Here is a 17,139-nt window from a genome sequence, read left to right as displayed (position 1 = left end):
TTTCAGTATTTGTTTTGAAAAGGGTTACTATTCGATTCTGTTATTTTTGGTACAGAAAAGTAGGCTGTTTTGTCGTTGAATGACAGGAAAAGTAATTAGTTTCACGACGGAATTGCAAAAATCATTTTATGGTGCATTATCAAATTTACAATCAAAGAGTTCTTTTTTTCAAAGAAAGTACTTTTCATGTTACAGCACGACTAGCTTGGCTCAAACTTTGTGGGGGCTTTCCCTATGACGAAACAAGCCATTCTGTGTCATTGGTTCACCCATACAAGTCTCCATACAATTTTGGCAGCCTTAAGTATCCGCGATTTTTGTTTTAAGACTTAAGGCTTTCTAGTCAGAAATTTACCAACACATTCAAAGTATGTCTACATAGCAGCTGGACGTTTGTTTGCATCAGATTTCCTATCTCTTTCTAGCAAAAGTTTTTGGTAAGCCACTTTCTAGCTGCATCAGGATTTCACTGGGCCTGGAAAGCATTATAGCCACTTGAAGTTTAAATTTAACTAAACTTTTTTTTTTAAATAATGCTGAGGATTGTCCATTAGAAGAATATGGGACTTTTTTCAGGACTTTTTCTCAAAACCACGCACCACAACCTGAACATTATTCCTTGGGCTATTTTAGGACTGTGGGCCAAATATTAGCAAATTTGGTCAACATTAACCAATTGATACTCGAAGGTGAAGTTTGTATGGGAAAAATCGAAAAAATGTTTGGAAAACCCCATTTTCCAACGGTTTTTCCTGCTCGGTGCGCTACCTCCATCCAAATAGTATTGTTTTCTGGGCACCCTATTGTCCATTCATGAACAAGTTTGTCTCGAAAAGTTCGGAAAATTTAAAAAAATGTCTTAAATGCATTGAAGAATTAACCTCTGATTGCTGAAATACAGCGAATGAACGAAAAACAAATAAGAAAATTGAAATTTTTTAGGTCTCATCGAAACATTTCCCCCTTTTCTTAAAAAATATAATATATGCAATTATATGTAGCTTCTCGTAGACGCTCGTCTAATTTCCCGTCCCGGGGAAAAAATTTGTAAATTTCCCGGGAATTCCCGAAATTCAAGCGGAAGTATATATTTCACTTATTTTTTGGCACCTATGTTTTAAAATTATGCAGAAAATCGAATCAGCTTGTCTGTAAATTTCATGTAAAGGTTTCATTCACATAAAATTTGTTTCTGACGCATTCACTACTGGGAATAGATCTTGCTTATTTGTTTGGCAATAAAATTACACTATTATGATTTTTTTTAAGTATCAGCTTAATTTGTGAAAGTTATTCTTATACAAATTCTCTCGAACTGATCACTCAGACAAATTTAAAAGAAATTTTATAGTTGTGGAGCATGGATTGTCACTGTCCAAACCAGGGATGGAATAATCGCAAAAAATCAATTTCGTTTGCGAACTTTCTTCACCCGCGAAAGAGAGAGGAGGCAAATCACGCAAAAGAAAATCGCTCCCGAAGTTCTCCAAGAAAGTCAACCTGCTGATGATTTTTTGTGAATTTCCTTGTCAGCACCACTCAAAAATATTTATTAGGATGTAACAAAATCACACTTTTTTGCGGGCATTTCAGGAGATGATACCCTAGGTGTACTGAGTCAGAATCCCAAATATGAGTCCGATTGGTTGCGACAGGACCAGGCGCTCCGGCTTCAAAGTTTAAATGGGATTTAACCCGTAAAATCCGTGCGTTTCGGTTTTTGTCATTTTTGAGTCCTCCAACGATTTTTAATTTTTTCAAAAACCTCATGAGCTTATAGTTTGTGTTCCAGGGTACAACTTTGCCGAAGACTGCGAAGAGATTTGACTGCTCTGAAAAATGGTACAGAATTTACAAAATCTTTTTTCGTGTTTTTCTGATAACTTAAAACATGTTCTGGCAACACTAGCTTTTGATGCGCGCTTTCGGCCAACTATGCAACGCATGCTACGGTGCGTCGCGACGCGTCGGTATTTAATAAATTGTATTTGTCCAGCGTCGTGTTGTTGTTTTTGTTGTTATGTCTGTTGAGAACAAAAGTTCTTGTGGAACCACAAGAAGCTCTTCGGTCGACCCTCAATTCACTAGACACCATCTGAACTATGTTCGGGCATAGGTTCGCTAACATGTCCCCAGTCTTCGACAAAGTTGTACTCTGGAACACAAACTATAAGCTCATGAGGTTTTTGAAAAATCAAAAAATCGTTGAAGGACTCAAAGCTGGCAAAAACCAAAACGCACGGATTTTACGGGTTAAATCCCATTTAAACTTTGAAACCGGAGCGCCTGGTCCTGTCGCAACCCATCGGGCTCATATTTGGGATTCTGACTCAGTACACCTAGGGGATCATCTCCTGAAATGCCCGCAAAAAAGTGTGATTTTGTTACATCCTAATATTTATGTCACTTTGTTTACACACATTGCCCATCTACAAAATGTGACAGGTCACTTTTCGACGTGTGACGTTACACTTGCAAGTGTAGTAGTGAAAAAGATATTCCGCCGAATAATCAAGATGATATTTTTTTAGATTCTTTTTACCGATCATTCGTACGCGAGAGAGGAGAGCCATGCTCCCTTAGGATTTTTTCTCTTGATGAACGTCCAGAGATTTTGTTTTGATTATTATTATGCCATCGCTGGTCCAAACACTTTGATTACAAAATAATACTTTTTGACAAAAAAAAAACTAATGATAAGTTTTTGATTTGGTACGATTTGAAAGGCGGCATTTAAAAAAAGGAAATATATCTATTTTTTTAAATTGTATGATTTTTGACAAGCAGTCAAGTCATGAATTGGTCCTTATACTGATTTTGACCATTAAAGTTGCTGTTCCGTACAATTTTATTGCAAAATATTCAGCAGAAACTAGATCAGAGTAGAGTAGAAATTCTCGATAAATTTAAAATATACCGGTAATTCCCGGGAAATTTGTTGAAAATTTCCCATTTCCCAGGAATTTTGTAACCCCGGGAAATGAGACGCTCTAATGTAACTGACAAAAAAATATATTTATATTTTGAAAATCGGAGAAATTGTTGTACAGATAGTGCATTGCAGGAACTAAAATTGACAAAATTCAAATTTATTTTCCTTTATTTGTGGAATTTTTCAATCTTTCCAATAAAAATGTTCTGAAAATTTTAAAATTGAGGGCTACACTTAAAAAGGGCTAAAAATTATATTTTGCACTGTTTGTTTAAAATTTTGGACACCAATTATTTCTGAATTCATTTTGAATTAGAAAACTTAGTAAAGTGTTTTTGGAATAGGTGATTGTTTACCTGTAGTCATGGCTGTCATATCCAAGCTTAGCAATAGGGTCCTAAAGCCCTATGTAAAATGTTATGTTTTATGGAAAAACACGATTAAAAACCTTTTCTGATCAATCTTTTTCATTTTAATGCAAAAAATAAATAAATTGACAAGACAACATTTTTTCGATGGATAATTTATGGTCCCCTTGGAACGAGCTGTCAAGAATGGTCGCGAAGTTAACCTTTAAAAATTGATTTGAAACTCCGTTTAAATCCTTTGCGGACTACTCAGAAAGATAAGCTTTATCGTATTAAACAAAACAAAATAAATCGGACTGTGCTAAATTTGCTTAAAAACGTTAAAGAATAAACAGACAAGAAAACTGCGGTTTGATTAATTATTAATTGTAGGAAGTGAGTATTTCTGGAGTTTTTTTTTAAAGGTCCAATAAACCAAATTTCCAGTTTTTGCCTTTTGGGTGTTTTTGAAACCGCCTTGAGCCAGGGGTATTAGGGGCGCGACAATGTGGGAAAGGGAAGTAATTTGTGATTGTAGACGGTATTGTTTTGATTAGTAGCATGTTGAGTCAACTGCTGTGGATGTACCTGAAACATCGCACAACGGGGTTTCTCTTCTCTTCATTCTCAGCTACCACCTATCTCCTATTTTTGTTGTGCTCTTCTGATTCCCAATTCTTCACTGATTCTTCTATTTAATATCCAACATTTGATTTTAATTTTACTAACTTTTGATTCTCTTATCTCTCAAAGCTTTTCCACTCTTTTCTATCAATTGATACTGCTGTAACAGACTTTGTTTTGTTTTTTTTTCCTTAAAAATATACTTTTCCTTAATGTACTAGTAATATCAAGTCTATTTATCATTCGCCTAATCTTATTATTTTTTTAATTTTATTGCGAATTTATTGTTTTGAATAATTCTTTATCTGTCCTATAAATTATCATTACAATAATCTAAGCTTGTTTTGTATCTCTATTTATTAACTATTGTCTAATTTTACATCTAATACATCTAGCTTCTCATTTTTATTCTTCAAAATACGCTCATCATTCTCTTACTATTGATACTTGATTTTTTATAAAATAAATTCTCTTTTACTGTCTATTGTTTTCAATCTTCACCCTTTTTTTCAAACAAGTGAGGTTTGAGCCCTTACTCAATTTATGGATTGGTTAAAGGATTAACACAAATATTACTATTGTATTTTTGGTAAACTTTTATAAGATGCTTAGGACCAAAAATTGTAACAAAACACCGCGACAAAAGAAATAGCAACAGATAAACAGACTCAACAATAGGGAAGATTTCAGGAGAAAACAAAACACAGTAAATAACAATAAGTTTTTGAATTCAAACTAAAAATAAAACAGTTTTTGCTTTAATGAAAGTTGATAGGCACACTATAAATGGTTAGGCGCTTATACTTACATCAAACCCTACGTAATGTACCACCTCCGGCCGAGTTAAAATGCGTAACCGGAAAAGAAGGTGTGCATGCCTGGCACGAACACTCAAAGCGTGTTCTAGCGTGCTGCTCGTACTGACTCAGAGCAAGGGTGAGATGTAGGTGTAAAGGCAGTGCGTGTTCGTCTGGAACCTAGTGCATAAGATCGGTCAAGGCCCGTTCTTACACTGAAAATTGCTAATTGCGAATTTCGGATTAAAGTAAAAAGATTCAATTTGTTATGGGGGAAAATTTTCATCAATATTTTATTATCGTTTAGGTATTTTTGTGAAATATTAGCACATGAAGTTGTTGACATAAACCTGTCACGCGTTTGTAATCCAAATTCTGCTGCTGCTGCTGCAACACCTGTCCACAAAAGCTTCCTTTTCTTTTTCTTTGTTAGGTGAAGTTATCTACCTATAGATATAATAAATTGTATATAACCGCTTGTTTCCGCAAAATCACAATTTCAAGCCTTTTGCCCTTGACGGATGTGTGTGTGTGTGTGATCTCTTCCTTCAGCTTCCTTCCCACAAAACATTCTCTTGCAATTCTCCTACAGAAAAACTCAAATAAACTAAAAACGATCAACGTAAAAACAAAAGTTGCTGTGTTTCTCCTCTTACCAATTAAACAATAGTAAAGCCGAGCCGCGGCGCGTTTGAATCTCTTACAAACTACCCCGCGCTTTTTTTATTTCGCGCATTGTTATAAGTTGCCAAACTCGAACGGGGGCGTCTCGGTGCACGCGTGCTCCCCGAGCGGCGCGATCACCACCTGCAGCCGGATCGTGTCTCGCTTCTCCCCGATCAGGTGCTGGCTCAGGTTGACCGCGCTCAGCTGCAGCTCCTCGTACGGGATCAGATTGTCGATGTTGAGCACGCGCTGCTCGTTGCTAAAGTACGCCGTCCGGACGTGGCAGGTGCGCACGTGCGTGATCTTGCTCTGGACGCCGCTGATCAGGACGCCGACCTGTTCGAGACGTTTAGTTTAGTTTTGAGGTTTGAATTTTGAGACGACCGCAGCTCACCGTAAACCTCCGATCCTCCTCGAGCCGCTCCTGCAGCAGTACCTTCAACCGCACCGTCCGTATGATCGACTCGGGGATCTCCGTGTTGTCCGGGATGTTGAACACCCCGATCAGCTTGGCACGGTTGTAGCGAACGCCGCGCGGGAAGAACTCAATCTCCCAGGCGATGCCTTGCTCTAAAATTTAGACCAATCAGTATTCCAGGGGAATCTCTCGAGAAACTCAATGAAACCTCACCCTCATGACACTCGGACAGGTAGTTCAGCGAGAAGAAGCACGCCACAAAGCTCCGGTAGTCCTCGATCTGGTCGAACCCGTTGATCGCCATGCTCAGGCCCCACACGTCCGTCGTGTACAGTCGCGGCGTGAACTGGAGCGCGCCGTTTTCCTGCCCCCGGATCTCCCGGATGCGCTCCTCCTGGCCCGAGTGGTAGCTCATGCCGATCGCGACCCGCTCCACGAAGAACTCCATGTGATGTTGGCAGATCGGCCGCACCAGGATCTTGGCCAGCTCCGACGGGGACATCATGGCGAAGCGCACGTGCACGAAGACGGCCTGCAAAATATGAGCTTTTAGATCAGACTTGATCCCTCCGCTGACAGTTTTGAGAGCGTGCTTGCTCCAGATCCGATTTAAACACCAATTTCACTGGAATTGTCGCCATCAAATTCCTCTACTGCGGAGATGGGTCAAATGCCAGAAAGTCATTCGCCAGAATGTTGTTTGCCAGAAAACCAACCGCCAGAAAATCAAACGCCAGAATGCAGAATCCTGCATTAATCCGAGGCATTGAATCGTCTCTACACGCGCCACGATTCCACAATCCATTTGTACACACCTTCTGCTCTCTTTGGTCTGCCGTGTTGTCACCACTATGCACTTTGTCTTCGCAATGTTCAGCTGCAGCTCCATTCTGAGAATCCGACCAGCTCTTCGTTCATAAAACCAAAGCACTCATCGGAGCTGACACCAACCTAATACTGGACCATTGTTCCTTCACGATCCTCTCCATGACTTTCTCGTACAGCAGTAATATGTTGATTGGTCTGTGATCTTCAGGTTTCTTTGATTTTGGAACTTTTGGGATTGGAACTACCAACGTCTTGTAAATCTTACCTCTATCGTGCTGACTAGCTCGTACTGCTTCTCCTCCTCGGTCATGTCCGGCTCCTTCTCCAGTTGGTCCCGCTTGTACAGCAGCCACTTCTCCAGATATCTACAAAACATCAAGATTGAAATATTTAAGCCAAGTTTTTCACAAGGATCTTACTCAAACAGGGTGAATTCGCTCTGCACCACGAGGTCGTTCTGCTGCAGCAGCGTCACCAGAATCATCCCGCACAGCTCGTTGAAATCGTTCGACTCCGACACAATGTCCAGGTTCCACTTGATAAAGTTCTTCATAATCGCAGCCAGGTTGACGTGCGAGCTCCCCAGCGATATCGTGTACTGAAACCAGCTGACCAGGTAACCCTGCGTGGCCGCCTTGGCCACGTGCTTCGTCATGTAGTCCACGCAGAGCTCGACCAAGTCCTTGATGTTGTACTTGTCCGCCAGCTCCAGCATCGGCATCACCGTCTGGATGGAAACCTTGATCTGGCCCACGTACAGGTACTTCAGAAACTGCGGAAACACCATCGAACACATCGGGTCCTCCTTCAGCTCGATCACGCTCTCGCGGCACTCGTTCCACTCCGGATTCATCAGCATCACCTGGAACACGTCGCTGCTGGCACAAAGAATCACCCGGTGGGCCGGATATCGGTTGTCCCCCACCACCAGGCACACGTCCGACATCAGCTGCTCCGCGTACAGATTCGCGATCTTGAGCAGCACGCCCTTCGAGTTGTTCATCTGGAAGAAATAAAAAATCCAACATTTAGACAACACCCCGAAAATCGCCATTTTCCCCCTCAAAATTCTTACCTCGACATCACTGGAATCTTGACTCATTTGCTCGTCCATCGCGACCCTAATCCAACCCCAATAAAATCTTGTCCGAAAACAGTTCAAAAATGTTCAACACTCCAAACAATCCGAGCGGAACCTACATCTTCCCCCTTCTCGAGGAAAAAAGAATCCGGAATTCCTTCAACAAATTTCAATCAACTAATTTTCACTAAATTTAAAACGTGATGCGCAATTTGCCTAAACCTAAGTGATGCTCGCCGTTAAAAGTTACTCTCCAAACTAACTACCCCTCCATTCGACTAAATTTTCAATGTAAAATTTAAAACTTTAATTTTCGCACAATGAAACGTTCCTCCGAATTCTTGCTTGAAGAAAATTTTTGTTGACGAATTTAAGCTGTTTGACGTTTGGCACTGAACTCACCACATCAAAGGGGCGGGGTGAAAAGCAAGCGTGGTGGTGGGTGGTGAAGGCGAGATGGGAGGGAAGAAAAAATCATGTAAACAGAAAAGTACGACGCAAAAAAGAGGAGCGATTCCGGTAAAAGGGCTTGGGGGAATTTTCTTTTGAATTCAAATTCAAATTTAATGTTGTTGATTATTGAATTAGGCTGACTTTAAGTGTTAAGGTCAAGGATTGTAACAATCGATTGATTGCTGTAGGATCCAAAATAAAATTCAACAAATCAAAACTTATACAATAAATTTTAAATTTTGATAAAGTGTACCGTTTTCAAGTTATAGCCATTTTTAGGTAACTTTTTTTTAAATTTGTGCCCATGTTTGCACACATTTTGAACAAATATTTTTGAAAAGCTGAGAAAATTCTCTTTGTTGATACGACCCTTAGTTGCTGAGATATTGCCATAGAGGTATCTACGTGCGCATGTGTTGCGTGTACGTACACGAAAAAGATTGAGGTTAAATTTTGTCCGGCCAGCAAAATCAAATGGTGCGCTAGCGTGTGTACGCAAAACGTCATAAAGCTCTATGCAAAGATTAAAAAACAGGAAAATTTATGTTTTCTAAGTCTCACCCAAACATCCCACCTTTTTTCTAATGTCGATGAGTTTTTTTTATCATAAGGCTGGTACAAATATTTTTAAAAGTTTTTGTCACCCCCTTCAAAATTGGCCCGAAAAATCAGGGGGCAAAAAAAATATTTTTACAATAAACTTCAAAATTTCAATGAAAATTCAAGTGCAACTACCTGAAATCAAATTAAAAACATTCTCCTGCGTTTAAAATCATTTTTAGCATGTTTGGGTTCATTAAAAAATCTTAAGATTTTTTGAAAATTTTCGATGCAAAATCTTTTTTTTTAGATACAATTTTTGTTTTTGTCAGATCTTAGATTTTTTGAAAACTTAAGATTGCAAAACAACTGAACTAGGGTAAAATGCATTTTAAAACACTTTTTTCATTTAAATGTGAAGACTATGGCTTGTTATTGATTTTTTTATATTTTTTTATTTTTTTGCCCCCCCCCCCCTTGACCTTGGCCAGGGCCGAGGGACAAAAACTATTTTAAATATTTGCATCGGCCTAACTCAGTCAAAGATTTTTTGCACAGTCTGGAAATTCCTAAAAACTTGGCATTTGATGTCCCCTAAAACATATCAGAAAATAAAATAAAAATGATAAAAATATTGTTTTTTTGCCAATCAAGTTTAAGTGACAAAAAGTAAAATAAAAATCACCAAAAATAATTTTACCGTGTATAATTTTTTTGAGTGTAGTCTAAATTCACAACTTTGCCAAAGACACCAAATCGGTCAGATGGACCAAATTGGCTGAAATTTGAGGTGAAAACTCTCCTGTATGCATGACGAAGCCCGATATTGAAATTTTCTTATTTTAAATTACAAAAATCAAAAACTAAAGATTTTCAAATATGAAAAAAGTATAAAAAAATTTTATCCTTCATTGAATGATTTTGTTTGTGGAAATCGGCCTTTGTCATGCACACGGGACCGGTTTAACGAGTCTTCACCAAAATTTTGAGCAGATTTAGTCAAAGTAGTGTTGAGAAATCGTGGCTCCCTTTTTTTGAAACTGATAAATTCAAATAGCTTTATCCCGACGAGGATACAAATTTATTTTGCTATAAGTCGAAAATGTTTATTTTAATGTCCTGGAAAGTATTTTTTCAAAGGTTCATGAGTGTGCTTATACAAACCGTTGAAATTTTTGGCCGATTTACAATTTACATTCAACATCATAGATGTTGAAAAAAAAGCAATAATGACATCTGGATTTTTTTTAAATGATTCAATAAACAAAATTACCATAATTAGCTTTTTGGGTTTTTTTGAATACCCCTGACTCAAGGCGGTTTCAAAAACACAAAAAATCAAAAAATGAATTTTTTTTTGAACCTTTGAAAAAACTCTAGAAATTTAGATGAGTTTTTCTAAACCAGCAATGTGCCATTGGAATGGGTTTTCTACGTACATAAGACCTTTTGAAAAAGTATGCGAGAAATATTGATAAATTTTTGGAAAAAAATCTAGTACGAATCTCGGAAGGAACGTAAAACTCCACCAAAAACGCTAAAGAAAAGGTCAAGGATAGGGTCACGAAAAGATTTTGACGAAGAACTTCGGCTCTATAGGGGATAGCAATCCAAAATTTCACGTAGCGAAATGAAACACCCTTCCCCAACTCGGACTGTGCTATTTAAGTATCTGAAGTTCTTTTTCTTAAGCTGTTCTGAAAAAAAATGCAAACGGAAAATGGCGTTTTTTATAATTTTAATAATCCAAAATTTAAAAATTTAAACATGCGTTAATTTAAAACATGAAAAATAATGTAACAATTTTTATTTAATATTCTTTATTATAGAGTTTTTCAACCGGAGGCTGGTTCAACTCTTTAATGCAACAATTTAAAAAAATGAAAATTTGTTTTCAAAATTTAAAAAAATTGTGATTCTTAAATTTGAAATTAAAAGAAAATAAATGTTTAAATAAAAAAAAGAAAACAAAACAAAATTTAGAAAGTACCTAAGAATTTGAAAAACATATTTTTTGATATTCTGAATTCCAGATTTTCATTTTGAAGCATATTTTTAATTTAGAACTAAATAAGATGGGATTTTATAGTTTTAAATACCTATTTTATTATGTTTAGATTTTTGAATTTTTAAGTTTTTTATTTGCGTGTTTATGTTTTATTTTAGCATTTTGATTTAAAACATTTGAAACCTTTTTTTCTCTCAAGAATCTCACCCAGACACGACGTTCTAGCAGGATTCTATCAGAGTTCTTACAAAGCTGGGCATTCTTACTGCATTCTAGCAGAAATGTTCCACCGTTCTAGCAGAATTCTGACAGAACTAGCTCTGCTAGAATATTTCGTGACCGGGCAAGTGTGCGCACCGTCCAAGGCGTTCACCCAGTCACGAAATATTCTATCAGAATTCTTCAGCCTACTCTAAAAAAATAAGAAAATATTTATAAAATCCAGCACAATACTTATCTCCTCTTATCTCACCACCCGCGTAAGAACAGTAAAAACTCACCACCCTCTTGTTTTGACAAATCGTGACAGTTGAAATTCAAACAGCAAATTCGTCAGTGAGCAACAAAAGTGCAACTCCTCAAAATGCAAGAACTAGTCAAAATCAACGACAAACACTACATCGTGGACATCCGCCGCAAGGTGCCCAGTAATTCCGACGATCGGAAGCCGGAAGTGGCCCCCGCGGAAGCGACCACGATTCAGTGCTGCCTGTTTGACCTGGCCCAGCTGTGGTGCGAAACGATTTCCGTGCGGAACCTGATCGAACGCGAAAAGGTAAACAGAGCGTGTGAGTGACTAAGAGAGAGGGAGAGCCCCCGCGAGTGAGAGAGTGAGTGGCTGAGAAGATTGTGGGGCGTCCATATTTAATGTCAGGGTTGATTTTAATAAAAATAACATTTTTTTTAATTTAAATTTTTCAGAAAGAAAATTCAATCATTCAGTATTCTTGCGATATCGTGAATGAAACTATATTAGCTCGAAAAGCTGATGATTTTAATTTACAAGAAAACATCGTTGATGGCAACACTCTTGGTCTAAAATTAAAATATTATGTTTCTGGCATTCCTGTTACATTTAATTTATGTCTGAATAGTGCTAGTAGAGAAGAGGTTTGCTATAAATTTTTCAATTATTTCTACAATTTCAATTTGACAAATGTTTGTTTCCAGCTTTCCGAAAACATTTTGCTTCCAGTTTGGAGGAACTTATTACAACTTTATGAAGAGAATAGTGCGTTGAAAGATTTACTTATTAAAAAAGACATTGAAATAGAACAGTACAAAATAGAGGGAGCTGTTCTAAAGAGAAGTAATTATTTTGCAGCTCACTTGTTTTAAAAACTTAAATATATCTTTTTTTGGGGAAAACTTTTAGACCTCGTCGCAACGGCAAAATTTGACGAGCACAAATTCGGTGCAAACTTTCCCCTTTCCATTCCGGAAGATGGACTGAAAGTCAAAGAACTGATCAAAAACAAAGATCGTCGTGCTAGTTTGATGAAACTTTTGAAGATCAAACATCGAGACCCTCCGGAAATGCCGGGCAGTCCGACAAAGCTCAACAAAACCTCGCTAACACTAACGCCCACGAAGCGAAGCCCGGGCGGACGGGCGAAAGGACTTGAGGCGATTTATGCGAAGCAAAAGTAGGTGAATGTTTGCTTGTTTACCTGGAAAAGATAAGAAATATTTTGTTTGCCTTTTGTAGGATGCCAAAAGCGGCGACTGGGTCGTCAATTTCGCTTAAACGACTGCAGGCTGACTTGAGCGATGAAGAGGATGATAAGGATGCAATCGAGAAGATGAGTAATGCTGGGTTGGATTCAAGTGGGGTCAGTGATACTGGTTTAAAAGGGAAGATAAGAAAAATAACCAAATTGTAAATAATAAAGGCTTTGTGATGTTAATTCAACTGATTTTTAATTCAATTTATCACATAATTTGCAAATAATGAAATAACTAAAATATGAAGCATGGTCCAGCTTTGAACTACAGAAGTAATCGATAGCTGTGACCGAATCCACTCATAGTTTGCTCGAACTCCGCCAAATATCGATATCTGTCCTCCACATTCCTTGGGATCGTTGACCAAAATACCAGCAACTGACCCATCGCACAGCAATGGAGCCCCAAGATCACCATGGCATGCTCCAGCATGTTCCCGCTCGCTCACAGCACAAACTAAACCGTCAGAACACGCTACAACCCTTACGTATGTCTCCTGCAATCGCTCAACCGGCCCGGATTGCGTCCCATTTGCCCCCCACCCAATCAGAATGCACTGTTTTCCAAGATCCTGTTGGTACTCGTTCAGGACAGCTGTCTCCACGTTGGTAACCGCCCACTTCAGTCTCAAAATCGCCAAATTTGCTCCCTCGTGCGCCCGGATGTCCTCCACCGAAAGTTCTACCGCTCCGCTACAGTTGGTCCTCGATTTAGTTCCCACGAGCAGTTTTAGCTCTTCCGGAACCCGAACTCCACTGCCATTTCGGACACACCGAGCACTGGTGAGGACCGCCCAGGAGGATATGAGCGTTCCGGTGCAGATGTAACCCGATCCGCAGCTGGAGAGCTCGCGTGTGGCCAGATGGATCGACACGGCAAACGGGAAATCCCCCTGCAGGACGTCTACACCGCCAACGATTCGTGGTGGTGCAATCACAGAACCATGAATGGTACGTAGAACAAGCGACAAGATGATAAAAGATAACATTCTTCCTGAGACGTTGAATACAAACTGTCCGCCTTTAGTCGAATGGTGCATTTCTTTCCTCCAATTGAAACAAATATGTTTGTAAAGGTCCGGAAATTTAATTGGTTACGTCAAGCTATCTATCTTATCACCTCCACCCGATAACGGGTCATCGCAGCACGAACGCAGTCACGACGGCAATCACCATCATTCCCAACTGTACACTTGCTTGTGCAGAACCACCAGGTCCGTTGCCACCGGAACCACCGCCACCGGGTTTGTTCGGGGGCACCACGACCACTCCCGTCTGGGTTCGGTTCCTAATCCAAGCAAGATGTGCGGCCGTATCGGCAAAGACGGACACCTCGTGCAGTCCACCACAACCTCCGGTAACGGTCAGCACTCCATGCAGAGCCCCATTGCACATCAACGGAGCTCCCACGTCGTGTGTACAGGCTCCACGTCCGGCTTGAAGCGGGTCTCCCGCGCAGATCGCATTCGCAGGAAGAGCCGTTCCCCCTGCCGCTCGGGTACAGTTCGGTGAAGTGTTCGACTGTACGTTGATATTGATCGTCTGCAGTATCAACGCGGGTGGTCCAGAGATCGTGCCCGAGCCCCAGCCGCACAGTGAGCAGCTTTGGTTCACCGTCGGAGCCCGCGTTCCCAGTTCTACCACCGAGATCCACGGCGCGCCTCCAGTGATCAGTGTAGCGTTCAACCGTAACAGTGCAATATCACCGGTTCGAGAAGGATTGCTGGTGGTGGACCACAGCTTAGAAACCGACAAAGGAATCGCTCCGGGAGCGGTGACAGAATTTCCAATGGTTCCGGCAACGACCACGAGGTCGGATTCGTTTCGCACGTTGCTAACGCAGGAAGCGGCCGTCAGGACGTCACGCGACGAGATCAACACTCCATTGCACAGAAAGTCGCGATTCACTTGACGGATGGCTACCGTGTGCGAGCACACGTAAAAGGTGGCGTTGTTTCCGCCCACGATTCGAGATTCAGCATCGCTGGTTGAGTCGACGGACAACGTAGTCCAGAGGTACAAGCAGGCGATGATTGGTAGAAGTTGGCGGTACATGGCTGTTGCCGTAGAGGAGTGCACCCGAATACTATTTTGGGCACAGCTACCTCAATGTGTATTTAAAAGAGTCGAACCGGGAGATACGGTTTGTTATCAGTTGATAATGCTGAAACAGCTGGAACATTTTCTATGATTGGTGAATGTTTTAATGTAAATCCCCTTTAACTTATCTTTTGATAGCAAAAGCTATTAACAGATTATCAAAACATTAACAATGTATTTGTGCAACCTTCGAATTTGTGATTCCCGGTACAAATATATCGACGGTTGATTCTATAGGCCGATGGCCGATGTGAAGTTTTGTTCGAAGATACAAGATACTGCCTCACCATAACACATAAAACAGAGTCACACTACCCACAAATAGTGATTTTCACCATGTTCTATCAACTTTTTCTTCCTCGGAACAGAGTTTTCGATGTTAACCTGCCGATTTTTATTTTGTGGTTGTGCTTGCAATTTTAAATTCCAAATTGAATTTGAACGTTGACTCCATCATTGCCTATACCTCAAACCTGAAAAAAACCAAAACCGATCGTAACGGAACTTGTGCTTTACTCAAGAGAAGTATCAACTGGGAATGATAGCTTTGCTATCGTGGTTACGTCGTACTCCGATAAACTCGTTTTCGGTTCTGCGAAGTACTGCTGCTTGATGAATGCGCTATCGGAACTCGTTATCAGTAGAGTGAGCTGATAAGGTAGGTAGTGCTTTATTGTAACATTAATAATCAAAAGATCAAGCAATGCACATTCCCAACTGGTGTCTGCTCAGCAAACGGAAATCAAATTTTCGTTTGTATTATTTAAAAGTTGTATAATTATTCCTCAAGACTCTCTTGTTCTCAAGATTTCTTTTTTTAAATGGAGTAGATGTGACCAGTGCAAATTTTATTTCAAGTTTTTGTCTTAGCCATTTCTCTCTGATCTTTAGTTAATTTTGTATCACTTAAAACTGATTTCCCAATCATATTTTTTTTTAATTTTCCGTTTTTTATGTTTAATAAGACTAACAAAGGTTTATTTTCAGCCACAGAGAAGCACTGGCGAAAATTGTACTGCCAAGTTATGATTTTTCGAAGATTTTTTTTTTGGTTCTAATTTCAAGCAAAATGTTATTTCAAACATGTTTATTTTAAATCAAATTTAAAATTGCCTTTTCCACCCCATTTTTAAGTTAAATCAACCTAAAGTTCGATTTTGATATATTTTTTTTTTATTTTTAAAAATAGTGCCAATTTCTGATTATTTTTTTAAAGCTGAGAAAATTTTTGCCCAAGATGGTCTGATATTGCTTATTGCGAGATAAAATCACAAGTCAAGTACCAAATAAAATGCCATAGTTTCTTATCATGTTTGTAAAAGTTTAAAAAAATCATCAACGTACAAGTATTGACGTCAGTGGTACAAGAGTAAAACTATAAATGCTATGTTTGAAAAAACATTGAAGAATTTTTCCAGGCTGCAAAAAAACCATATTCCAAATTAGATACGCACTTCGGAAGGAATTGGTCAAAAAAAATAAATCAAACGGGCAGCAGCGGCAGCGCAAGCAAGTCAGAGAGGGTGAAGAAAAGCCCCAAGAAATCGCTCCCTCTTCTTTGTTCTGCTGTTCGCTAAGCTGTTTCTTGACCCCTTTCCTTCCGATCTGCATACTAGACTTACACTCAAAGTCAGAAGTATCCCTCAAAAGGGTACTTTCAATCCTCAAAAAAAAAACTTTCTATCCTTTTTTAAAGTTCACCCGACGTCACCCTTTTAAAAGGGTATGTCAAATTCAGTACATTTTCGATACCCTTTTAAAGGGTGACTACGGATGAACTTGAAAAAAGGATACTTTTTTCTTTGAGTGTACGTTTGAAAGGGCTCAATAACCCAGTCACGACGTTCGTACAGGATTCTAGCAGAGTTCTTACAGAGCTGGTAATTTAAAGTGCACGTGTTTCTGGGGAGTTCATGCTTCCCCTCGAGTTGAGCCTGCGCTGAAATTTTGTTGGTCGGTGTAATAGGTGTGAGTCCCGTGTAAAAAGTGATAGTTCGCCAATAAATTTTGATTTTTTGTTTTTTAGTTTTTTTTTTTTAATTTTAGTTAACTCAAGGTGGCTTCAAAAGTACTCAAAGAGCAAAAAAACAAATTTTGGTTCATTGGTCTTTTTAGAAAAAAACTACTGATTTAGAAAAAAATTAAAATCAAAACCATTATTATTTTCACTGAGTTCTTTTCAAACACGCCCGAAGCAAAATGATTAAATGATTCGTTCAAAATGTTCATCGTTTGTGCAAAACGAGAGAGAATTTCTGTTTTTTTTTTCGCTCATTTCTCTCCCATTTTCCTTCATTTTCTCTACTTTCGTACACTCAGCCAAAATATTGTTTGAAATTCATATGGCAAACCATATATACGTCGAAAACATTCTCATTTTTACATTTCATATGCTTAACATATGGCTTATGATAGATTTAATTCAATTTATAAGGTTCACTTATGACATTCATTAATGCTGTTTATGTGAAAAAGTCATATCGTAAACCATATAAACAGTAAATGTACTATGGCAGAGCACATCAAACAATTGGCAAAGCAGGCTCCAGCATATCTCAGGTTTGTTGAACAGTTTTTATGTTCTTCGTCTGATTTTAATTTTCAATTCGGTTTGTTTTCAA

At 39.0% G+C, this 17,139-nt stretch overlaps 4 protein-coding genes across 4 annotated transcripts; 1 reads left to right on the top strand and 3 right to left on the bottom strand.

Annotated features, from left to right (window-relative positions):
* Positions 1-5,119: 5,119 nt before the first annotated feature.
* Positions 5,120-8,085, bottom strand: LOC6048191 (BTB/POZ domain-containing protein 17). Its single transcript, XM_001865110.2, has 6 exons — positions 7,688-8,085; positions 7,032-7,615; positions 6,878-6,977; positions 5,998-6,316; positions 5,761-5,936; positions 5,120-5,702 (listed from the first exon to the last, which is right to left on the bottom strand). Exons 1-6 carry the CDS (start codon positions 7,724-7,726, stop codon positions 5,439-5,441), a joined length of 1,482 nt encoding a protein of 493 aa, XP_001865145.1. The 5' UTR covers positions 7,727-8,085; the 3' UTR covers positions 5,120-5,438.
* Positions 8,086-11,211: 3,126 nt separating this feature from the next.
* Positions 11,212-12,590, top strand: LOC6048190. The gene is made up of 5 exons (XM_001865109.2): positions 11,212-11,469; positions 11,616-11,804; positions 11,865-12,003; positions 12,070-12,340; positions 12,403-12,590. The coding sequence occupies exons 1-5, from the start codon at positions 11,278-11,280 to the stop codon at positions 12,575-12,577; spliced, it is 966 nt and encodes a 321-aa protein (XP_001865144.2). The 5' UTR covers positions 11,212-11,277; the 3' UTR covers positions 12,578-12,590.
* A 312-nt stretch (positions 12,591-12,902) lies between these two features.
* Positions 12,903-13,407, bottom strand: LOC6048189 (trypsin). The gene is made up of 2 exons (XM_038266516.1): positions 12,962-13,407; positions 12,903-12,915 (listed from the first exon to the last, which is right to left on the bottom strand). The coding sequence occupies exons 1-2, from the start codon at positions 13,405-13,407 to the stop codon at positions 12,903-12,905; spliced, it is 459 nt and encodes a 152-aa protein (XP_038122444.1).
* Positions 13,408-13,555: 148 nt separating this feature from the next.
* Positions 13,556-14,473, bottom strand: LOC6048188 (trypsin alpha-3). The gene has a single exon (XM_001865107.2). The coding sequence runs from the start codon at positions 14,471-14,473 to the stop codon at positions 13,556-13,558; it is 918 nt and encodes a 305-aa protein (XP_001865142.2).
* Between the last annotated feature and the right edge of the window lie 2,666 nt (positions 14,474-17,139).

The sequence above is a fragment of the Culex quinquefasciatus genome, chromosome 1 (genome assembly GCF_015732765.1).
Source record: "Culex quinquefasciatus strain JHB chromosome 1, VPISU_Cqui_1.0_pri_paternal, whole genome shotgun sequence".
In the NCBI taxonomy this organism is placed as follows: Eukaryota; Metazoa; Arthropoda; class Insecta; order Diptera; family Culicidae; genus Culex; species Culex quinquefasciatus.
The sequence above is the reverse complement of the archived record's forward strand: the minus strand, read 5'-3'. Positions and strand labels throughout refer to the sequence as shown.